This window comes from Mustelus asterias, unplaced genomic scaffold, assembly GCF_964213995.1.
Source record: "Mustelus asterias unplaced genomic scaffold, sMusAst1.hap1.1 HAP1_SCAFFOLD_443, whole genome shotgun sequence".
In the NCBI taxonomy this organism is placed as follows: Eukaryota; Metazoa; Chordata; class Chondrichthyes; order Carcharhiniformes; family Triakidae; genus Mustelus; species Mustelus asterias.
In genome coordinates, this window is record NW_027590396.1 from 125,202 (window position 1) to 150,639 (window position 25,438).

The 25,438-nt window shown below is 48.2% G+C and overlaps 2 protein-coding genes across 2 annotated transcripts in view; one reads left to right on the forward strand and one right to left on the reverse strand.

The window, feature by feature from the left end:
- Positions 1-18,614, reverse strand: part of anp32e (acidic (leucine-rich) nuclear phosphoprotein 32 family, member E) — a 29,449-nt gene extending 10,835 nt beyond the window's left edge. The window contains exons 1-3 of the mRNA XM_078204774.1: positions 18,297-18,614; positions 2,666-2,815; positions 1,059-1,181 (exon numbers count right to left, since the gene is read on the reverse strand). Coding sequence (XP_078060900.1) covers positions 1,059-1,181; positions 2,666-2,815; positions 18,297-18,350 — 327 coding nt within the window. The 5' untranslated portion in view covers positions 18,351-18,614. The remainder of the gene's footprint in view (positions 1-1,058; positions 1,182-2,665; positions 2,816-18,296) is intronic.
- Positions 1-19,543, forward strand: part of LOC144486743 (pleckstrin homology domain-containing family O member 1-like) — a 111,660-nt gene extending 92,117 nt beyond the window's left edge. The window contains exon 7 of the transcript XR_013496334.1: positions 19,466-19,543. The gene's annotated coding sequence lies outside the window, so the exon portion shown is untranslated. The remainder of the gene's footprint in view (positions 1-19,465) is intronic.
- Positions 19,544-25,438: the final 5,895 nt, after the last annotated feature.

Genomic DNA, 25,438 nt, shown 5'->3' on the forward strand with positions numbered 1-25,438 from the left:
ACCCCACCTATTTACCCTGCTAATCCCTCTAACATATGCATCCTGGGACACTTAAGGGGTAATTTAGCATGGCCAATCAACCTAACCTGCACATCTTTGGAGTGTGGGAGGAAACCGGAGCACCCGGAGGAAACCCACGCAGACACGGGGAGAACGTGCAGACTCCACACAGTGACCCAAGCCGGGAATCGAACCCTGGCGCTGTGAGGCAGCAGTGCTAACCACCCGAAATTGGTGTAACAAGGGCAGCATTAGATTCCTTGTTAACTCAGCATGCTGCGAAGAGTTTAAGGTTGGCTGGACAGAAGTTCATAGATCATAGAATCCTTACAGTGCAGGAGGAGGCCACCTGACCCATCGAGTCTGCACCGACCACAATCCTACCCAGGCCCTATCCCCATAATGCCATGCATTTACCCTGCTAGTCCCCCTGACACTAAGGGGCAATTTAGCATGGCCATTTCAATAACCCCACACATCAGTGGGAGGAAAATGGGAGAACCCAAAGGAAACCCACGCAGACACGAGGAGAATGTGCAAACTCCACACAGACAGTGACCCGAGCCGGGAATCGAACCCGGGTCCTTATTTATAAATGGACGGCAGTGTTTGGCACTGCTAACTACTGGTTTTATATTATTTTTTATTTTGAATGAAGCCCAGTAGGGGAAATCTTTGGATGTTATAAACCCAGATCCTGCAGCAAACAGATCCAACAATGGCAAGGGAAGGTCAGGAACTGATTGCTGGCCAGTCCCTCCCCAGGAAGGAGGTGGATTCCAGCCTAACAGCTCCCATCCCAGGGGATGTGAAATCCAGAGTTTCGCACCAGACAACAACACGTTTCACGTTTCCAGACATTCCGGACTTGGGCAGGTCGCAGTCAGACTGATCCTGGAAAGATCAGAAAATAAACACTCTCCAACAAGTGCTGCAGATGTGCGGAGCAGAGTTTCCAGCCTGTTCAGAATCGAATCTTCCCCTTTCCACGCTCTGCGCTGTGAGCATGTCCTGCATTAACGTGCACTCACCGCTAGACCCGAGTAATGGTCACCTACCAGAGGCTCCACCGTGCTGTAGTCTTTGATCTTATTGCTGCTCAGGTTGAGGTACACGAGGTTGGGACACTTCTCCGTTAATAACTCTAGTCCTCCTGAGATGGAGTTATCACTGAGCTCCAGCTGTGTGCAGAGAGAGAGAGAGATCGATCGATCAGATCAACTTTCACAACAAGGTTTCATTACCAGATATCTGGTCACAACATTGAAGTGGAGATGCCGGCGTTGGACTGGGGTAAACACAGTAAGAAGTTTAACAACACCAGGTTAAAGTCCAACAGGTTTATTTGGTAGCAAAAGGCTTTTGCTACCAAATAAACCTGTTGGACTTTAACCTGGTGTTGTTAAACTTCTTACTGTGTACACAACATTGAATACAGGAATTGGGACGTCTTGCTGGAAGTTGTACAAGACATTGGTAAGGCCACACTTGGAATGCTGTGTACCGCTCTGGTCACCCTATTATAGAAAGGATATTATTAAACTAGAAAGAGTGCAGAAAAGATTTACTAGGATGCTACCGGGACTTGATGGATTGAGTTATAAGGAGAGGCTGGATAGACTGGGACTTTTTCTCCTGGAGTGTAGGAGGCTGAGGGGTGATCTTATAGAGGTCTATAAAATAATGAGGGGCATAGACAAGGTAGATAGTCAATATCTTTTCCCAAAGGTAGGGGAGTCTAAAACTAGAGGGCATCGGTTTAAGGTGAGAGGGGAGAGATACAAAAGGGTCCAGAGGGGCAATTTTTTCACACAGAGGGTGGTGAGTGTCTGGAACGAGTTGCCAGAGGTAGTAGTAGCGGCGGGTACAATTTTGTCTTTTAAAAAGCGTTTAGACAGTTCCATGGGTATGATGGGTATAGAGGGATATGGGCCAAATGCGGGCAATTGGGATTAGCTTAGAGGTTTAAAAAAAAGGGCGGCATGGACAGGTTGGGCCGCACTTTTAAAATGATAGACCCTAAAGGTAAAATACTGTGGATGCTGGAAAAATCTCAGCAAGTCTGACAGCATCTGTGGAGAGATTAATGCTGAGTAAGCCTGCGATAGCATTTCCCCGTTACCATAGCCTGTTCCTTCTCCCAGTATCTCATTGATATGATGTAAACCTCGTTGGACTCTATCTTAGACACTTGCATTTATATTCTATTCCTTTAGCTCGTAAAGGTAAGGAAGTATTGTTGAATTATACAAGGCATTGGTGAGGCTGCACCTGGAGTATTGTGCACAGTTTTGGTCCCTGTCTGTGAGGAAAGATGTAGTGGAGGCAGTTCAGAGGAGGTTCACCAGATTGATTCCAGGGATAAGGGGTTTGAAGAGAGGTCAGCTGAACATCATATCAATGAGATACTGGGAGAAGGAACAGGCTATGGTAGCGGGGAAATGCTATCGCAGGCTTACTCAGCATTAATCTCTCCACAGATGCTGTCAGACTTGCTGAGATTTTTCCAGCATCCACAGTATTTTACCTTTAGGGTCTATCATTTTAGAAGTGCGGTCACTATTGTAATGTAGGAAACAGCAGCATAGCTAAACAGAAAATGACATAACCAGTTAATTCCCCCAACAAACCATGTTTCTGACAACCTGCTGCTGGAAAAGTTCACCTTTAAGAGTTTGTGCAGGTTTGGGAGTTTGGCGAGAGACTTAAGTCCCACGTTGATCATACTGAGATACTCCAGCTCCTTAAACCCGTCATCAAAGCCATCGATCTCTCCTTCATTGCTGCGACAATTGTCAATTACTAGCTCCGCGACCTGAAAGCAGAGGCAGAAAGACAGGCGTGTGACAGCTGATCATTTTCATTTCCGTGCAATCAAACTCCTCTCTGGCGGCAGTAACTCACCGGAGGTGCCCAAGTGTGTACACCGACTGTGAAATACCTACACACCCCCCCAGCCGCCAACCCCCCTCCTCCCTTCTTGCTGTAAGGGCTATGAGCTAGGGACTGTGTTAGCACAGTAGTAAAGCCTGTTGCTACCCATCGCCAATGTGGATATGACACCAGAGGGTACCCTGGCCTTTGGAAATGCATCATAGGAGCACTTCATATGGACGGCACGGTGGTTAGCACTGCTTACTCTCAGCGCCAGGGACCCGGGTTTGATTCCCAGCTTGGATCAGCATCTGTGTGGCGTCTGCACGTTCTCCCGTGTCTGTGGGGGTTTCCTCCCACATTCTGAAAGACGTGCTGGTTAGGTGAATTGGCCGTGCTAAATTCTCCCTCAGTGCTACCCAAACAGACGCCAGAGCGTGGCGACTAGGGGATTTTCACAGTTTGATTTGATTTATTATTGTCACATGTACTGGGATACAGTGAAAAGTATTGTTTCTTGCGCGCTATACAGACAAAGCATACCGTTCATAGAGAAGGAAAGAAGAGAGTGCAGAATATAGTGTTACAGTCATAGCTAGGGTGTAGAGAAAGATCAACTTAATGCGAGGTAGGTCCATTCAAAAGTCTGACAGCAGCAGGGAAGAAGCTGTCGGTTGGTACGTGACCTCAGACTTTTGTATCTTTTCCCCCAACGGAAGGTGGTGGAAGAGAGAATGTCCGGGGTGCGCAAGGTCCTTAATTTCCCGAGGCAGCGGGAAGTGTAGACAGAGTCAATGGATGGGAGGCTGGTTTGCGTGGTGGATTGGGCTACATTCACAACCTTCTGCCATTCCTTGCAGTCTTGGGCAGAGCAGGAGCCATACCAAGCTGTGATACAACCAGAAAGGATGCTTTCTATGGTGCATCTGTAAAAGTTGGAGTGTGTCGTAGCGGACATGCCAAATTTTCTTAGTCTTCGGAGAAAGTAGAGGCGTAGTAACTTCATTGCAGTGTTAATGTAGGCCTACTTGTGACACTAACAAATAAACTCTTTAGGAGAACAATCGGAAATTGGAAATAAGATCCCTGGGCAATACAGGACTGTGTTCCCATCTGCCTACACAAGAGGAGCCATTGGATCACCTCACATCCAGGTATCTGACGCACCAAGTTCAGGTGCCTGACCTCTTGGGTAACCTGCTACCAGGGTCAGAGAATTCCGTCCAACAACACAAGTCATTCCAACAAGAAACCTAGTCACAGGTCAGAGCAAGAGAAGCTTCCAAACCCTTGCAGTGTTGCAATCTGTTTCAATAGACTCATGTTTCTTCAATTACAGCACCAACTACACTGTCGTTCCTTCAAGTATCGAGATCGACCAATTCTCTTCTCCCCCACCCAGCCAGCACCTTTCCCTGGACTTCAAATCCGTGGGATTCTTTAGCAACACCTTTCTCCCACAGCCCGAGCGTCTGAAATCCCAAACCTGTTGTAACCAAACCCAATCACCGCGTGGGTACTAATCTTACCTAATCCCACATTTCCTAACCGCGGCAAGTTGCTGCACTTTTGGGTTTCTCAATCATAACTGCAGATTGGGAATCATTCCAAAATAAAAGGGTGGAATGGCTTGTTGGTTTAGGATTACACATGTCTGGGTCAATGTCCCACAGTAAACCGGTCGACTAGTGCCCAATAACAGATGGAAACGGACTCCTTCACTGCTGTGTCTGATGTTTGTCCAGTCAGTAAGTAGTATTGTCAACACCAATTATTCGATGGGAGTCCCTGGAATTTGAACACAAGTTCCTGTTATTTCTGGTTTAGTGTTTTTTGAAAAGTTTATTTATTAGCGTGACAAGTCGGCTTGCATTAACACTGCAATGAAGTTACTGTGAAAATCCCCCAGTCGCCACACTCCAGCGCCTGTACGGGTACACTGAGGGAGAATTTAGCACAGCCAATGCACCTATCCAGCACGTCTTTTGGACTGTTGGGAGGAAACCGGAGCACCCGGAGGAAACCCACGCAGACATGGGGAGTAGGTGCAAACTCCACACAGACAGTGACCCAAGCCGGGAATCGAACCCGGGTCCCTGGCACTGAGAGGCAGCAGTGCTAACCCACTGTGCTGACATCTGAAGTCCCTACACCGTATTTTCACAATCGTTCAACAAATCAGTGACCTAGTAAAAGAAAGAGAGGTTTACCATCTGTCAGTGACAGGGAACTAGGTTACGAATTACAGCTTTGTGTACACTGTGAGCAGAGAACAGGCCCCAGGACGTCTTCTACATTAGAAACGGTGAGTGAAGAACGTTAGAACCGCAGCCCAACTGCGACACACTGAGGCTCTGCTGGAGTTGCACGGGGAAGCACTCACAAGGCTGCTCCATTGCTGTCAGACAGATGGCTTGAGATAAGATGGCTGCACTAATGTCACACCCCAATGCCCTGACTCACCAGTCTCTCCTTCACCCAGTAAGCGAAAGCACTCAAAGAGATTTCTAATGGGCGACCAGAAACCAGAACGATGCACGGAGCTTATTGGCTTCATAGAATCCCTACAGTGCAGTTGGAGGCCATTCGGCCCATCGAGTCTGCACCGACAACAATCCCACCCAGGCCCTATCCCCGAAAGCCCACATATTTACCCTGCTAATCCCTCTAATATACACACCCTGGGACATTAAGGGGCAATTTAGCACGGCCAATCAACCTAACCCACACATCTTTGGTGTGTGGGAGGAAACCGGAGCACCCATCAGGATGGATGCCTAACATCCTTTTAAATAAAAATCATTGAAAAGGCCAGTATTGGTCTCCCTCTTCTCTCGAGTGAGTACGAGTCAACCATTAGCGATAGTACAGTTTACGAGCCTAAGGACTGGTGCCCAGACTCACCCCATTGTTGGGAAATTAAACATGTGCTTACGTGGGAGTGTTTAAAATCAGACACAAAAGGACACACTTTGTTACTTGACTATTCCATCCCAACATGCCGGGCATTCCACTCGCAGTCTGGAATACATTTTAATTCCAATACTGAAGAACGAGACACGGTGTCAAAGCTTTTCATCTTGCACCCAGCAGGACCAACACAAGAATGCCAACTTTTAAAAGAATCGCAACAATTTGTTACCACGGGGCGCCGACTGGTCAGCCAGTCAACTCGGACTCAAACTGCACATTCCCTCGGTTCTTTGTGACAGCCGCAGTACAGACCGTCCTCACCCAGCCCACACTTGCTAAACTCAACAAAAATATCTAACTTTAGGCGCGATTCACGATTGAGCAGCACTCGAACACCCCCGAGTGGGCCAACTTCGAACACTAACAGCGGTGTAAGGGTAACCAAAAAGGTAGATGAGGGCAGTGCAGTTGATGTTGCCTACATGGACTTCACCAAGGCCTTTGACAAAGTACCGCATGATAGGTTGCTGCACAAGGTTAAATCTCACGGGATCCAGGGTGAGGTAGCTAAATGGATACAAAATTGGCTCGACGACAGAAGCCAGAGGGTGGTTGTCGAGGGTTGTTTTTCAAACTGGAGGTCTGTGACCAGCGGTGTGCCTCAGCGATCAGTGCTGGGCCCACTGTTATTTGTCATTTATATTAATGATTTGGGTGAGAATTTAGTAGGCATGGTTAGTAAGTTTGCAGATGACACCAAGATTGGCGGCATAGCAGATAGTGAAGAAGGTTATCTAGGATTGCAAAGGGACCTTGATCAATTGGGCCAGTGGGCTGACGAATGGCTGATGAAGTTTAATTTAGATAAGTGCGAGATGATGCATTTTGGTAGATTGAACCAGGACAGGACTTACTTAGTTAATGGTAGGACACTGGGGAGATTTACAGAACAAAGAGATCTAGGGGTACATGTTCATAGTTCCTTGGAAGTGGAGTCACAGGTGGACAAAGTGGTGAAGAAGGCATTCAGCATGCTTGGTTTCATTGGTCAGAACATTGAATACAGGAGTTGGGCCGTCTTGTTGAAGCTGTACAAGTCATTGGTAAGGCCACACTTGGAATACTGTGTACAGTTCTGGTCACCCTATTATAGAAAGGATACTATTAAAAACTGAAAGAGTGCAGAAAAGATTTACTAGGATGCTACTGGGACTTGATGGTTTGGGTTATAAGGAGAGGCTGGATAGACTGGGACTTTTTTCTCTGGAGCGTAGGAAGCTGAGAGGTGATCTTATAGAGGTCTATAAAATAATGAGGGGCACAGATCAGCTAGATAGTCAATATCTTTTCCCAAAGGTAGGGGAGTCTAAAACTAGAGGGCATAGGTTTAAGGTGAGAGGGGAGAGATACAAAAAAGTCCAGAGGAGCAATTTTTTCCAGAGGGTGGAGAGCGTCTGGAATGAGCTGCCAGAGGCAGTGGTAGAGGCGGGAACAATTTTGTCTTTTAAAAAGCGTTTAGACAGTTACATGGGTAAGATGGGTACAGAGGGATATGGGCCAAATGCGGGCAGTTGGGATTAGCTTAGAGGTTAAAAAGAGGGACGACATGGACAAGTTGGGCAGAAGAACCGGTTTCCATGCTGCAAACCTCTGACTCTAACAACCAATTAAAGATAACCAGTCGAGCAGATATGGCTCATTTATACCAACTAGAAGGAGCATGTAGATAGGCAGAACTCTGTTCTGCGCAAACAAAAGGACTACGTTCAAGCCTTGTGCCGTTTTGACTCATCATAGAATCTCTGCAGTGCAGGAGACCATTCAGCCCATCGAGTCTGCACCGACTCAGCATCTTACCCTGACTCACGCCCTCCACCTGTCTGATCCCCGTAACCCCTATTCCACCTAACCTATACAACTTGGGACACCAAGGAGCAATTGGGCATGGCCAATCCCCCTAGCCTGCATATCTTTGAAGTGTGGGAGGAAACATAGGAAGTAGAAGCAGGAGGAGGCCATTCGGCCCTTCGAGCCTGCTCTGCCATTCATTTTGATCATTCGGCCCTTCGAGCCTGCTCTGCCATTCATTTTGATCATCGAGTTCAATATCCTGATCTCCCCCCAATATCCCTTTAGTCCCAAGAGCTATATCTAATTTCTTCTTGAAATCACACAACGTTTTGGCATCAACTACTTTCTGTGGGAGTGAATTCCACACATTCACCACCCTCTGGGTGAAGAAATTCCTCACCTCAGTTCTAAAAGGTTTAACCCTTATCCTCAAACTATGACCCCTAGTTCTGGACTCCCCTACCATCGGGAACATTCTTTCTGAATCTACCGTCAGAATTTTATTAGTTTTTTTTTAAAATGAGATCCTCTCTGACTCTTCTAAATTCTAGTGAAACCGGAGCATCCGGAGGAAACCCACGGGGGGAGAAATGTGCAGATTCCACACGGACAGTTACCCAAGGCTGGAATCGAACCAGTGTGCCTGAGGGCAGCGCTCCGAAAGCTCGTGCTACCAAATAAATCTGTTGTACTTTAACCTGGTGTTGAGAGACTACTTACTGGTGCTGAGAGGCAGCAGTGCTAACCACTGTGCTCTCCAAGCTGCCAACTGGAGAGCTTATATTTCCCCATTGCAATGCACAGCCAATCAGCACCCTTTTCTTTTAATTAAGCCATCTTGTATTTGTCCTGAGGAGTGCAAGGTGGGAAGTTCCAGCACCAAGACGCTCTTTACAGTGATATTTAACATCTTAATGTGCTACATTCCCGAGACCAAACAAAAAGGAAACTCTTTGGACAGGAGGCTGGACCTCCTCAACTAAACTTTGAGCTTCCACCTTCAAGTGAACAAATGCATCACTTCCGTTCCGACAGAACGGCACAACACCCTGTGGGCGTGTGTGTGTCAGGATAGTCTTGCCCATTAAACGCGATCATCCTTGGCCAGAGGAGTTGGTCACCAAGTCTGTATCATCCAAAAGAAATAGGCGCAGGCCATTCGTCCCCTCGAGCCTGCTCCACCAATCAATAAGACTATGGCCAATCAGCTTGTGGTCCTAACTCCACATTCTTGCCTGCCAACCGGACCCCTCAACTCGTGCAGATCAACAGGAAGCAGCTGCAGAACCCTTAGTTGAATGGTCAATAACCAGAGGGCACAATTGTAAAAGTGAGGGGCAGGAGGTTGAAGAGGGAATTTGAATGGGAGCCTGGAATGAATGGCCTGGGAGGACAGTGGAGGCGAAAGACCTCCCACCCTTTAAAAAGTACATGGATGAATACTTGAAATGTGATATTCAAGGTTATGAGCCAAGTGGGGATGGAAGTGGGATGAGCGCAGATTTAACATAGCTGATGCAGACTTGATGGGCTGAAGGGCTTCTTCTTTATTGTATGTCTCTAGCAATCGTAACTCGAGCTAGATACAACAACCCAAAGTCCACTGTGCTCATGGGAGACTCAATTCCAAAGACCCTCTTCATCTCCATCCTAAATGGGAGACTAATTCTAGATTCCCATGCAAAGTGAAACACCCTCTCAAGCCTGTCAAGCCCCCTCAGAATTTTAGCTGTTTCAATAAGATGGGCGGGTTAGGTGGATTGGCCATCCTAAATTGCTCCTTAGTGTCAGGGGGATTAGCAGGGTAAATGTGTGGGGTTACGGGAATAGGGCCTGGGTGGGTCAGTGGTCGGTGCAGACTCGATGGGCCGAATGGCCTCATTCTGTACTGTAGGGATTCTAAGATCAGCTCTCATTCTTCTAAACGCCAAGGAGTACAAGCCCAACCTATCCTCGTGAGACAAACCCCTTCATCTTGCTCCGAGCTGCTTCTAATGCATCTGTATCCCTCCTCAAGGAGACCAAAACTCCGCACAATACTCTGTAGTCTCGCCAACATTCTGCATAGATTTTTAAAAAAGAATTACAGCAATCTCCATCACCTCAGACCTCACTAGTTTGCCACCTGGCTATACAGAACATTTTTGTTTTCCCCTCAAGCAGAGCATCAGCTGCTCAACAGCAGGAATAACACCCTCACAGTAATACACAGCGATGCACCACAGAATCACTACAATGTGGGAAGAAGCCATTTGGCCCTTGGAGTCTGCACCGACCACAATCCCACCCAGGCCCGATCCCCATTTACCCCAGCTAGTCCCCCTGATACTAAGGGGCGATTTAGCATGGCCAATAGAGCGTGATGGAATACTCCCCACTTGCCTGGATGGGTGCAGCTCCAACAACACTCAAGAAGCTCAACACCATCCAGGACAAAGCAGCCCCGCTCGATTGCTACCCCTTCCACCAACATTCAATCCCCCCGTTGAACAGTGGCAGCCATGCGTACTATATACACAAGATGCACTGCAGCAATTCACCAAAGATCTTTAGACAGCACCTCCCAAACCCACCACCACTGACAACTAGAAGGACAAGGGCAGCAGATACCTGGAAACACCACCACCTAGAGGTTCTCCTCCAAGCCACTCACCATCCTGACTTGGAAATATATTGGCCGTTCCTTCACTGTCGCTGGGTCAAAATCCTGGAACTCCCTCCTTAACAATACCTCAGGGACTGCAACTCAGGGCAATAGGGATGGGCGGTGAAGGCTGGTCTCGTCAACAATGACCACATCCCATAAAATAAATTTAAAAAGTTAACTCCAGTTAGCTCCAAAGTCAGCTGCATTGACACAATTCCACTTGACCACAGATTACACCAAACAAAACAAACCGTGCTTCCCCTAGTCGATCAAGACAAAGCTCCCCCGCACCTCATCTTTTACCACTATCCCTCCCAACTCTCCTCCTGTGCTCATCTTGTCCACAAGACTGATCTCCTGCTCTAAATCAACCACTGACCCCCCACCCCCCCCAATTCCCTAACTGGTTTTGCAAATGGCTCCCCCTTCCTCTCAACCATCACACCCCTCCTCAAAATACTACCCCATTTCCGACCTCTCTTTTCTCTGCATAGTCCTCGAATGTGCTGTCACTTCCCAAATTTATACCCACCCTTCCGGCAGATACAATTATTCCCTCCCATTGGGGGGTGCACCCCTGCCACCATACTGAAGGTACCCAAGGTCAGAACTGACATCCTTGGTGATGCTGGTAAACTATCCCTCCCTCCTCGCTCTGTTTGCAGCCTTTCATAGAATCTCTATAGTGCAGGAGAGGCCATTCGGCCCATCACCCCCATCTCTGTAACCTCACACATTTACCATAGCTAATCCCACCTAATCTACACATCTTGAGACACTAGGACAATTTAGCGTGGCCAATCTACCTAACCTACACATCTTTGGACTTTAGACCATAAGACATAGGAGCAGAATTAGGCCACTCGGCCCATCGAGTCTGCTCTGCCATTCAATCATGGCTGATATTTTTCTCATCCCCATTCTCCTGCCTTTTCCCTCATAACCCCTGACCCCTTATTAATCAATCAAGAACCTATGGGTGGTGGGCGAGTGGAATCGGCTGCCGTCAGTGGTGGTGGAGGCAAACTCAATAGGGTCTTTTAAGAGACTCCTGGATGAGTACATGGGACTTAATAGGAAGGGTTATAGGTAGGCCTAGAAGGTAGGGTTATGTTCGGCACAACTTGTGGGGCCGATGGGCCTGTTTGTGCTGTAGTTTTTCTATGCTTCTAACCTATCTATCTCTGTCTTAAAGACACTCAATGACCTGGCCTCCACAGCCTTCTGTGGCAAAGTGTTCCACAGATTCACCACTCTCTGGCTGGAGAAATTCCTCCTCATCTCTGTTTTAAAGGATCGTCCCTTTAGCCTGAGGTTGTGCCTCTGGTTCTAGTTTTTCCTACTAGTGGAAACATCCACTATCCAGGCCTCGCAGTATCCTGTAAGTTTCAATAAGATCCCCCCCTCATCCTTCTGAACTCCATCAAGTACAGACCCAGAGTCTTCAACTGTTCCTCATACGACAAGCTCTTCATTCCAGGGATCATTCTTGTGAACCTCCTCTGGACCCTTTCCAAGGCCAGCACATCCTTCCTTAGATACGGGGCCCCAAACTGCTCACAATACTTCAACCTTTGACAAGGTTGATTGCAGCATTCTCTTCCAATGCCTCACTCTCCTTAGCACTGCTGGATAGGACGATCCCTATTTCATTCTATCCTCATCTATCCAGCTGCAGTCAGGATCAGTTCCAAAGGCCTCTTCTTGCTCCATCAACGGTGGAGTTCCCCAGGGATCTATCTTTGGATGCTTGCTGGGCCAGCGTCTTATCTTGCACCCCCCCCCCCTCCCCCTCCCCACAAACTCCAGCTCCTAGAATCCCTACAGCATAGGAGGCCATTCGGCCCATCGAATCTGCACCGACCACAACCCCACCCAGACCCTATCCACATAAACCCAGCTAGCCCCCTTGACACCAAGAGGCCAATCCACCTAACTTGCACATCTTTGGAGTGTGGGAGGAATCCGGAGCACCCGCAGGAAACCCACGCTGACACAGAGAGAACGTGCAAACCTCACAAGTGGCCCGAGCCGGGAATCAAACCTGGGTCCTTGGCGGTGAGGCAGCAGTGCTAACCACTGTGTCGCCCCATATATACTTGGAGTTGAGTACGGTGCTTCCCAAGACTGAACATTCTGCCAACTGGTCCTGCATAAATTTATTCACAAAGTGTGGCTGCCTAAGGGATGTTGTGGAGAGAACAGGGAACTAGTGATACCAAGAGATAACACACCCAGGGGAGCATTAAGCAAAGAGAATGGCTGTTGTCACACAAGTCATTACACAAAACTTACTGAATTATTACATTGACTGCGGGATTCCACTTTTAATAGATTCCATTCCTGCCAAGTGCACCCTATTGCTCAGCTACAGTTCCACAGAACACTCATTGAACCATAGAAGATAGGAGCAAGAGGAGGCCATTCGGCCCTTCGAGCCTGCTCTGCCATTCATTACGATCATGGCTGATTGTCTAACTCAATAGCCTAATTCTGCTTTCTCCCCATAACCTTTGATCCCATTCGCCCCAAGTGCCATATCCAGCCGCCTCTTGAATACATGCAATGTTTTGGCATCAACTACTTCCTGTGGTAATGAATTCCACAGGCTCACCACTCTTTGGGTGAAGAAACGTCTCCTCAAATGAGTCCATAAGCTATTCCAACATTAAAGACCTCAAGAGCCAAAACCAATCCTTTCCTCATCCAATAGAAACACCAGATAGAGGACAGAAGCAAGAACCCCACATAGACGGTGACCCAGATCCCTTTCTGCAAAGAGAGGGCTGGCATTGTTGATGGCTGCACCTTAATTGTTGCCCCGGGAGAGATCAGCTCAACCAGTAGACCAAGGTCAAACTGGGGAGCTTCGAGTCTGCATCTGGTCCCATGCCACATTGGGTGGGTGGTGCTTTGCACAGGGACTCTCGCAGAAGGGGTATGTTGTGTCTAAGTTCGCTGATCAGAGTTCACGTCTATCTTGGCCAAGCAGCAGATCCAGCTGCAATTATTTTCCTTTCATGGGTAAAATCAAGCATCCAAGCAAGTCCAAGATGCCTCACCTTGTCAGCTTGGATCTGGTTTGTCTCTGTTGTGGGGACCTTGAACTGGATTCAGTAGAATTTGAATTTGGTTTTTGAAGCAAGCAGGGAAGGGATTTGGGTTTGCCTGGTCCACTCTGAGCACTGGCTTTATTTATTAGTGTCACAAATAAGGCTTACATTGACACTGCAATGAAGTTACTGTGAAAATCCCCTAATCACCACACTCTAGCGCCTGTTCGGGTACACTGAGGGACAATTTAGCATGGCCAATGCACCCTAACCAGCATTGTGGGAGGAAACTGGAGCACCCAGAGGAAATCCAAGCAGACACGGGGAGAACGTGCAGACTCGGCACAGACAGTGACCCAAGACAGTGATCGAACCCGGGTCCCAATGCTAACCACTGTGCCACCATGTCACCAGCATTTGTTGCCCATCCCTAATTGTCCCTTGAACCAAGTGCCTTGCTAGGGCTGTTAAGAGTCAACCATATTGCTGTGGATCTGGAGTCACATGTAGACCGGGTAAGGCTGGCAGATTTCCTTCCCTAAAGGACATTGTGCAGAAAATCCACCTGATTCCCCAATCAATGCTAGGTATGTGGTCACCATCACTGAGACAAGCTGTCAATTCCAGACTTCTTTGCGAATTGAATTAAAAAACCAACCAGCTGCCATGGATCTGAACTCATGTCCCCAGAGTATTCGCCGGGGCCCCAGGGTTACTGATATTACCACAGTGATGGCGGCAAGATGTACAATCCAGGTCATCCTAGGAGGATTCATTACATTGAGATGGACAAGTTACAACTCTACAATAACAGTTGACATTTATATAGTGCCCTCAATTTAATGGAAGCACCAACTAGTTGGGGGGGCGGGAGTCCAAACTTGATACAGTGACCAGCGGGGGGAGGCTTAGGCACAGGAGTGGGGTGTAGTGCACGACTTTAGAGGAAACTTACTTGAAGCAACCACTTCAGAATCAGCTGTGAACTGAACGTTGAGGATTAAAAGAACTGACGAAACTCATTGGTGTATCTTCACCCCGCACAATTTTAAATGAACAATATTGAACTTTCAAACCTTTTGAATGGACCTACCTCGCACTAAGTTGATCTTTCTCTACACTCTAGCTAATGACTGTAACACTACATTCTGCACCCTCTCCTTTCCTTAGGATCATAGAATCCCTGCAGTACAGAAGGAGGCCATTTGGCCCATCGAGTCTGTACCGACCACAATCCCACCCAGGCCCTATCCCCGTAACCCCATGCATTTACCCGAGCTAGCCCCCCTGACACTAAAGGGACAATTTAGCATGGCCAATCCACCTAACCCGCACATCTTTGGAGCGTGGGAGGAAACCGGAGCACCCGGAGGAAACCCACACAGACACGGGGAGAACGTGCAGACTCCGCACAGACAGTGACCCAAGCCGGGAATCGAACCCGGGTCCCTGGCGCTGTGAGGCAGCAGTGCTAACCACAGTGTATGAACAGTAATAGGATATATTGGCATTGGAGGGAGTGCAGAGAAGGTTCACCAGGTTGATACCGGAGATGAGGGGTTTGGATTATGAGGAGAGGCTGAGGAGATTGGGTTTGTACTCGGAGTTTAGAAGGATGAGGAGGGATCTTATGGAGACTTATAAGATAATGCGGGGGCTGGATAGGGTGGAGGCGGAGAGATTCTTTCCACTTAGTAAGGAAGTTAAAACTAGAGGACACAGCCTCAAAATAAAGGGGGGTCGGTTTAAGACAGAGTTGAGGAGGAACTTCTTCTCCCAGAGGGTGGTGAATCTCTGGAATTCTCTGTCCACTGAGGTGGTGGAGGCTACCTCGCTGAATATGTTTAAAGCGCGGATGGATGGATTCCTGATCGGTAAGGGAATTAAGGGTTATGGGGATCAGGCGGTAAGTGGTACTGATCCACGTCAGATCAGCCATGATCTTATTGAATGGCGGGGCAGGCTCGAGGGACTAGATGGCCTACTCCTGCTCCTATTTCTTATGTTCTTAGTAAGCTTTGTCTGTATAGCGCGCTAGAAACAATACTTTTCACTGTATCCCAATACATGTGACAACAACAAATCAAATTATATGTACACACAAATTGATATTATGCATCTTTTAAAATGTCAGCGAACGGACCCAGTCTTTTGGGGTCCTGTAATCAAACCTTACAATATAAAAAACATTGAGGCAAAGGAAGGGGGGGTTTCAGAATTGTACCCCCACCCACAACCCCGGAGTCCAAACCTACTCAAACTCCACAGTCCCGCCGGTTAAAATTTCAGTAAACCTTTCAACTTCCAACAGTTAAGCTCGCAGCCACAATACGATCCAGAAAACAGGCCCTTGGAAAGACATCACAATAAATAAATGAAGGGGACACACACACTCTGATCAGGGTAGAGAGAATTTACAGTGAAGTGAGGTGGGGGGAGAGGAGGAGGCGAGAGAGGGGAATTAAAACAGAAATAGGAGGTGGGGGGCAGGGGGAAGAAAAGAGAGGAAAATAATAAAAAGAGAGGGGTTGACAGTGGGAGGGAAATCTCGCCATCCTTTATGGACTATTTCTGTGAATAACTGCGAAAACGCAAAAAAACCTCCCCAAGTCTCAGCAGGGATAAAGTTGCACCTCCAAAAAAAAAAGCATGAATTAAAATGTCCATTAGTCCAAACTCAAAAAAATTATATATTTTTTAAAGAATTACAGGGGGAAATTATAGAAGGAAAGGGGGGGGGGGGGTAAAACGAGAGGGGTTGGGCGAGTTTGAGGGAAATTATTGCAATCTTAACCCCAAATGTGGTGGGTAAATAAGTCAGTACTTTGCACGGCCAAAAAACCATAAATTAAAATGTTCATTCGCCCAAACAAGAATTACAGGGGGAAATCGTAGGTGGGGGGGAAAGTGGGGTAATCATAGTGGGGGGGAAAGGGGGGTAATCATAGGGGGGGGAAAGGGGGGTAATCATAGTGGGGGGAAAGGGGGGTAATCATAGTGGGGGGAAAGGGGGGTAATCATAGTGGGGGGAAAGGGGGGTAATCATAGTGGGGGGAAAGGGGGGTAATCATAGTGGGGATAATCATAGTGGGGGGAAAGGGGGGTAATCATAGTGGGGGTAATCATAGTGGGGGGAAATCATAGTGGGGGGACAGGGGGGTAATCATAGTGGGGGGACAGGGGGGTAATCATAGTGGGGGGACAGGGGGGTAATCATAGTGGGGGGACAGGGGGGTAATCATAGTGGGGGGACAGGGGGGTAATCATAGTGGGGGGACAGGGGGGTAATCATAGTGGGGGGACAGGGGGGTAATCATAGTGGGGGGACAGGGGGGTAATCATAGTGGGGGGAAAGGGGGTAATCATAGTGGGGGGAAAGGGGGTAATCATAGTGGGGGGAAAGGGGGTAATCATAGTGGGGGGAAAGGGGGTAATCATAGTGGGGGGAAAGGGGGTAATCATAGTGGGGGGAAAGGGGGTAATCATAGTGGGGGGAAAGGGGGTAATCATAGTGGGGGGAAAGGGGGTAATCATAGTGGGGGGAAAGGGGGTAATCATAGTGGGGGGAAAGGGGGTAATCATAGTGGGGGGAAAGGGGGTAATCATAGTGGGGGGAAAGGGGGTAATCATAGTGGGGGGAAAGGGGGTAATCATAGTGGGGGGAAAGGGGGTAATCATAGTGGGGGGAAAGGGGGTAATCATAGTGGGGGGAAAGGGGGTAATCATAGTGGGGGGAAAGGGGGTAATCATAGTGGGGGGAAAGGGGGTAATCATAGTGGGGGGAAAGGGGGTAATCATAGTGGGGGGAAAGGGGGTAATCATAGTGGGGGGAAAGGGGGTAATCATAGTGGGGGGAAAGGGGGTAATCATAGTGGGGGGAAAGGGGGTAATCATAGTGGGGGGAAAGGGGGTAATCATAGTGGGGGGAAAGGGGGTAATCATAGTGGGGGGAAAGGGGGTAATCATAGTGGGGGGAAAGGGGGTAATCATAGTGGGGGGAAAGGGGGTAATCATAGTGGGGGGAAAGGGGGTAATCATAGTGGGGGGAAAGGGGGTAATCATAGTGGGGGGAAAGGGGGTAATCATAGTGGGGGGAAAGGGGGTAATCATAGTGGGGGGAAAGGGGGTAATCATAGTGGGGGGAAAGGGGGTAATCATAGTGGGGGGAAAGGGGGTAATCATAGTGGGGGGAAAGGGGGTAATCATAGTGGGGGGAAAGGGGGTAATCATAGTGGGGGGAAAGGGGGTAATCATAGTGGGGGGAAAGGGGGTAATCATAGTGGGGGGAAAGGGGGTAATCATAGTGGGGGGAAAGGGGGTAATCATAGTGGGGGGAAAGGGGGTAATCATAGTGGGGGGAAAGGGGGTAATCATAGTGGGGGGAAAGGGGGTAATCATAGTGGGGGAAAGGGGGTAATCATAGTGGGGGGAAAAGGGGGTAATCATAGTGGGGGAAAAGGGGGTAATCATAGTGGGGGGAATGGGGGTAATCATAGTGGGGGGAAAGGGGGTAATCATAGTGGGGGGAAAGGGGGTAATCATAGTGGGGGGAAAGGGGGTAATCATAGTGGGGGGAAAGGGGGTAATCATAGTGGGGGGAAAGGGGGTAATCATAGTGGGGGGAAAGGGGGTAATCATAGTGGGGGGAAAGGGGGTAATCATAGTGGGGGGGAAAGGGGGTAATCATAGTGGGGGGAAGGGGGTGATCATAGCGGGGGGAAAGGGGGTAATCATAGTGGGGGGAAGGGGGAATCATAGAGGGGGAATTATAAAGAGGGAAAGAGGCTGGGTGAGTTTGAGGGAAATTATTGCAATCTCAATCCCCAAATGTGAGTAAATAAATCAGTCCTTTGCTCCTGTAAAAAGGGGGGGTTTGAAATCACCAACACAAGTGACATGTGGTGTTGAAGCTCACTCCATTAATGTGTAATAACCCCCCCCCCCCCCTCCCCCCGTACCTCGCCTGGGCTCCTGTTCCTCAGCTCCAGGTTGATCCTTTTCTTCATCTCCATTTTCTCCAGCTTGCTCCTCTTCTTCTTTCCACAAAAATAATAAAAAAATAAAAAACTTCAGGGGGTTAAAAAAAAAACCCCAAAAAATAAATAAATAAAGCTGCTTTGCTCTCTCTCTCTCTCTCTCTCAGGCTCTTTCCCCCCTCACACTCACACACAGAGAGAGAGAGAGGCTCCAGCCAAGGACAAACAGCCTTTATCTCCCCACAGCTACTCAGCCTCCATTACACACTCAGCCCAGCCTGGCTGCTTCTCCCCGCCCCCGCCCGACCCCCATTGGCCGCCAACCTCAGCCTCGGCCCCGCTCATTGGTCCACCTCCACGTTCGTCAGCCCGCCCGCCTTTAATTCCCAGTCGCCATTGGTCGGCCGTCACGTCCATCATCCGTCTGGGGGGGGGGTGGTGGGACGGGGTTGGTGATTGGTTCTGAACCACCCCGAGCCCACCCACCCCGTGAGTTTCGTCGCTGTGTATTCGGCGGTACCGTTGAATGGTTCCCGCCCCTCCAGCTGTCAATCAAAGGGACGGCTCCCGCCCCCTTCGGCGCGTCACACCATTGGTCGAGGGGGCCAAAGGAGGGCGACGCCCGATTGGCAGACCCCGGCCGTCTCTCCCCGCCCCCTTCTCCCGCCTCCAGTCCGGATTGGTCCGGCTGACGGGATGCCCAAGCCCGATTGGACAGCAGGGACGCCCATCAAAATCGAATTGGCCCTTTGACCCCGCCCACCGTTCAAACAGCGCCAAAAAAACGGGCTCGGGTCGAGGAGGAGGAGGAGGAGGGGGGGGGGGTCGGTGTATTGGTCAATAGCGGGGACCCCTCCCGGGGGGTGAAGGAGGCGGCGAGGCAGTTGGGCGGGCAAACAATGGTGGCGCTGGAAGAAATCTCCTCATTGCAAGACTGAGTGAGGCAAAACTGTCCGGTTTGTGTGGAGATATAGAGTATTCAGAGTAATTGGGGGGAAAAATACCTCACACTTTGTCTCTAATCTGTGGAGTTTGTTCTTTAAATATTAATCTTGGGGAGACCCCCCTTGTTTTTAATTAAACCCCATCAAAATGTCCCAAAAGCTAGAATGGTCTTGGATTTGGGACAGAAATATTGAAGATAGGAGGAGGAGGGGGCCATTCGGCCCTTCGAGCCTGCTCTGCCATTCATCACCATCATGGCCGATCATCCAACTCAATAGCCTAATCCTGCTGTCCCCCCATAACCTTTGATCCCGTTCGCCCCAAGTGCTATATCCAGCCGCCTCCTGAATACATTCAATGTTTTGGCATCAACTACTTCCTGTGGTAATGAATTCCACAGGCTCACCGGGTGAAGAAATGTCTCCTCACCTCCGTCCTAAATGGTCTACCCTGAATCATGATGTGGAGATGCCGGCGTTGGACTGGGGTAAACACAGTAAGAAGTCTGACAACACCAGGTTAAAGTCCAACAGACTCTACCCTGAATCCTCAGACTGTGACCCCTGGTTCTGGACTCCCCCCACCATCGGGAACATCCTCCCTGCATCTACCCTGTCTAGTCCTGTTAGACTTTTATAAGTCTCTATGAGATTCACCCCTCATTCGTCTGAACTCCAGTGAAAACAATCCTAACCTAGTCAATCTTTCCTCATACATCAGTCCCGCCATCCCCGGAATCAGCCTGGTAAACCTTCGCTGCACTCCCTCCAGAGCAAGAACATCCTTCCTCAGAAAAGGAGACCAAAACTGCACACAATACTCTTGGTGTGGCCTCACCAAGGCCCTGGGGTGGGCACAGTAAGTAGTCTCACAACATCAGGTTAAAGTCCAACAGGTTTATTTGGTATCACGAGCTTTCAGAGCGCTGCCCCTTCATCAGGTGAGTACCTGTTGAAGGAGCGAGACTCCAAAAACGTGTGTTGCGAGACTTCTTACTGTGCCCACCCCAGTCCAATGCCGGCAACTCCACATAATTGCAGGAAGGTGCAGGATTGATGAGTTAAAGTTTTTTAAAATTAATGTCACAAGTAGGCTTACATTAACACTGCAATAAAGTTACTGTGAAATTCCCCTAATCGCCACACTCCGGCGCCTGTTCGGGTACACAGAGAGAATTTAGCACGGCCAATGCACCCTAACCAGCACGTCTTTCGGACTGTGGGAGGAAACCGGAGCACCTGGAGGAAACCCACGCAGACACGGGGAGAACGTGCAGACTGCACTGACAGTGACCCAAGCCGGGAATCGAACCCGGCTCCCTGGCGCTGTGAGGCAGCAATGCTAACCACCGTGCCACCCTCAGCCCTTAATTTGGACAGAGGGAACTATGAGGTTTAAAATTGAGGTGAGGACACATTTTCCCCCCAAATAGTGAATCTTTTAAACCCCCAGGTTCAGAAACAAATTTTCCCCCAAATAGTGAACCAAACAAAGAACAGTACAGCACAGGAACAGGCCCTACGGCCCACCAAGCCTGTGCCGATCATGTTGTCCGACCAATCTCTTTAGAGCCAACCAAATAAACTAAATCAAATTAGCAAGGAGGCAAATTAAAAGGGGCAGCTCCCAAAAGGAGGGGAACCGTCCGAAACAAAAGACAAAGTGGAAAGGAAACTTAAAACAACAAATTAAAATGTGATTAAAGATGCACCCCAGACCCTGCCGTGCGCAGCAGGCACTAACAGTGCCCTCAGACACCGCACGCTCCCTCTCCAGGGACACCCGGCTGCGAATATAGCCACGGTAAAGGGGCAGACAGTTGGGTCGGACGACCCCCTTGGTCACCCACTGCCTGGACCTGTTTATGTCATGTTTTGCCAGGCCCAGGAGTAGGTTCACAAGGAGGTCCTCCTCCTTCCCTGCCTCTATCCGCAACGGGTGTCTGTAGATCAGGAGCATGGGACTGAAGTGCAAATAAAACATTAACAAAAGGTTTTTGAGGAAACTAAAAAGGATGCGCAGTCTATAAGATATAACTCAACATAGACATGGTTCACAGACTCCACAGGGTTCACGTTGCCTTACCTAGACCAACTGCCTGTATCCCTCTATTCCCCGCCTGTTCACGTGTCTGTCTATTCAGATAAGTCTTAAATGTCACTAACGTGTTTGCCTCAACCACCTCACTTGGCAGTCCATTCCAGGCCCCCACCACCCTCTGTAAAAAACTTCCCCCGCACATCTCCACTGAACCTTTCCCCCCTTACCTTGAACTTGTGCCCCCTTTTAATTGTCATTTCTGCCCTGGGAAAGGCTTCCAACTGTTCCCCCTATCCATACCCCTCATACTTTAATAAATGTCTATCAGGTCGCCCCTCAGCCTCCGTCTTTCCAGGGAGAACAATCCCAGTTTATTCAATCTCTCCTCATAGCTAATACCCTCCATACCAGGCAACATCCTGATAAACCTTTTCTGTACTCTCTCCAAAGCCTCCAAATCCTTCACTCAAACCCCCAGATTCAGAGACAAATTTCCCCCAACTCAAACAAAAGCTGGCTGATTGTTTTCTAAAGGGAGTATTTATGGATTTTCTCAATTGTACTGAGGAAATGCTTTAAAAGGTATTTGGTACTCTCAGTTTTGTAAATTGAGGTGGAGAAAGCAGAAAAGATTTGGTGAATCTTCATGGTTTGGCCAGAGTGAATGGCTGTCCTGCACTTTATAAAGTTCAAAGTTTATTTATTAGTGTCACAAGTAGGATTATATTAACACTGCAATGAAGTTACAGTGAAAATCCCCTAGTTGCCACACTCCGGCGCCAGTTGGGGTACACTGAAGGGCAATTTAGCACGGCCAATCCACCCTAACCAGCACATCTTTGGACTGTGGGAGGAAACTGGAGCACCCGGAGGAAACCCACGATGACAAGGGGAGAACGTGCAGACTCCGCACAGACAGTGACCCGAGCTGGGAATCAAACCCGGGTCCCTGGCGCTGTGAGGCAGCAGTGCTGACCAACAGCTGGAACTACCCCAAAATGTTACCCCTTGTCCTGGGTCAGAATGCCCTTGATCCATCCGCAAGACCTTCTTGTTGCTTGCCCTTTGAACACAGCAACCTGCTCCCATGTGCCACATGTCAGTCCTTGGCCAGCTGCCATCCATAGAATCCCCACAGTGCAGGAGGCCATTCAGCCCATTGCGTTTGCACCGACTCCCCAAAAGAGTATCTTACCCAGGCCTAACCCTGTGCCCTACCCCTGTAACTTGGTGCATTTAGCATAGCCAATCCACCTCACCCGCACATCTTTGGACACTAAGCGGCAATTTAGCATGGTCAGTCCAGCTAACCTGCACATCTTTGGACACTAAGGGACAATTTAGCATGGCCAATCCACCTAACCTACACATCTTTAGACACTTAAGGGGAAATTTACCACACCCAATCCACCTAACCTATGTCTTTGGATTGTGGGAGGAAACCCACGCAGACACACGGAGAATGTGCAAACTTCACACAGACAATCATTCATGGCTGGAGTTGAACCTGGGTCCCTGGTGCTGTGAGGTGGCAGCGCTAACCACTGTGCTGCCCTTCATTCCTTTCATATCCAAAAATTTGTCAAACTCAATCTTGAGTACACGCATTGACTGAACCTTCTGGGATAGACAATTTCCAAGATTCACACTGGTTTAAGTAAATAATTTCACATCTCAGTCTGAAATGGCAGTGCCTTATCCTGAGACTATGATATCTATTTCTAGACTCTCCAGGGGAAACAGCAGCTATCCTGTCAAGTCCTCTCAGAATTTTATATGGTTTCAAAGAAATCATTGTGGCCCATTGATGTCAGGTGAAATTAGGATTATTCTGGCTGTGTTGTCCCTGACGTTTAAAAAGGTCATTCAATGCAGAGGTTCAAACGTAAGTAAGGTATCAGAGGGGTCCGGTGCTAGTGGAAGCATCCTCCCACAAAGGGTCAGTCATTTCAGGAGAGGAGGGACAGATGAGGGCCAATGAAAGCAAAACAAGCACCAGCCTACCTTTCATGATCTCCGGATATCTCAAAGCAATACACAGCCAATGAGGATTTTTTAAACATTGTTTTCGGGGCCAGATCAGAAAACTCATTGTGAAGTTAGCCTAGACCCCAACTTTTACTTTTGACTTTGGGCATTAGAGTCAGAGGTTTACAGCATGGAAACAGGCCCTTCAGCCCAACTTGTCCATGCAGCCCTTTTTTTTAAACCCCCGAAGCTAGTCCCAATTGCTCACATTTGGCCCATATCCCTCTATCCCCATCTTACCCATGTAACTGTCTAAATGCTTTTTAAAAGACAAAATTGTACCCGCCTCGACTACCGCCTCTGGCAGCTTATTCCAGACACTCACCACCCTTTGTGTGAAAAAATTGCCCCTCTGGACCCTTTTGTATCTCTCCCCTCTCACCTTAAACCGATGCCCTCTAGTTTTAGACTCCCCTACCTTTGGGAAAAGATATTGACTATCTAGCTGATCGATGACCCTCATTATTTTATAGACCTCTATAAGATCACCCCTCAACCTTCTACGCTCCAGGGGAAAAAAATCCCAGTCTATCCAGCCTCTCCTTATAACTCAAACCATCAAGTCCTGGTAACATCCTAGTAAATCGTTTCTGCACTCTTTCTAGTTTAATAATATCCTTTCTATAATAGGGTGACCAGAACTGTAAACAGTATTCCAAGTGTGGCCTTACCAATGTCTTGTACAACTTCAACAAGGGTGAACATAAGGTGTTTTGCTCCAGTTATGAGTTGACTCACTAGGAAGCTTTTATCAAAACAAACTTTATTTAAAAACACAATATAACACAAGGATTTCTAATACTTTTACAATTAAAACACGACAAAATACAATTGTTAACAGCTAGCTACCTATTGTTCCAATTTAGCAGCATCCCATAGGCATAAATACCTCTCTAGAATCAGTTAGAACCGAAAGCAGGTATGCCTATGTGGATAGTAGATTTCCAGCCTTTTAACACCTCTGGACAGAGAACCGGACAGCAGTTTGCAGAGAAGGATATATCCTCAAACAGCAGAGCTTCAGAGAAGTAAACGTGGTCGCTGACAGCTCCCAGTCCCCAGACATAGAACATAGAACATTACAGCGCAGAACAGGCCCTTCGGCCCACGATGTTGCACCGACCAGTTAAAAAAAAAACTGTGACCCTCCAACCTAAACCAATTTCTTTTCGTCCATGAACCTATCTACGGATCTCTTAAACGCCCCCAAACTAGGCGCATTTACTACTGATGCTGGCAGGGCATTCCAATCCCTCACCACCCTCTGGGTAAAGAACCTACCCCTGACATCGGTTCTATAACTACCCCCCCTCAATTTAAAGCCATGCCCCCTCGTGCTGGATTTCTCCATCAGAGGAAAAAGGCTATCACTATCCACCCTATCTAAACCTCTAATCATCTTATATGTTTCAATAAGATCCCCTCTTAGCCGCCGCCTTTCCAGCGAAAACAATCCCAACGAAAACAGACGTCAGAGATAGAAAGGGCTACCTCTCTTTGCAGCTTCCAAAATAGCAACTTCTCAGACAAAGATACTCATTCCCAGACAGGTTCCAGTCTCCAGCTTCAGAGAGGGGCTAAAGAGAAGCAGTTCTTTCTGAAAACCTAAAGCAGCATCTAAACAGGAATGAGCTTGAATTCTCTGTGTAAGCCAACTCCACCCAGTCATATGACCTTACCTGTCAATCAACATAATCAAACCCTACACTACAAAACCCCAGGGGAAATCACTGAAAAGCAACAGAACAGCATTAGGCTGGATTAAAACAAACATTCTAGCAATTAGGAGCAATTATGCTGCTGCAGTAACAATGCAGAGCCGCTGGATATAGACAAAATGACATCGGTAATAATAAGACCGCTAAAGTAGATCCTGTACAAGAAACATGACAAGTACATTTCTTAAGGCACAGTACCATCACAATTCTCACTGTTTTAATTCAAGGAAATGTAGCAACCAATTTGCACACAGCAAGGTCCCAGAGCCAGAATATAGATTAGCCACCAGATAATATGATTTATTGATGTTGATTGAGGGATGAAAGTTAGCCAGGAGAAACCAATTCCTCATCTCCACATAGTGCCATTTGCATTTTCATGACGCGTTGAGA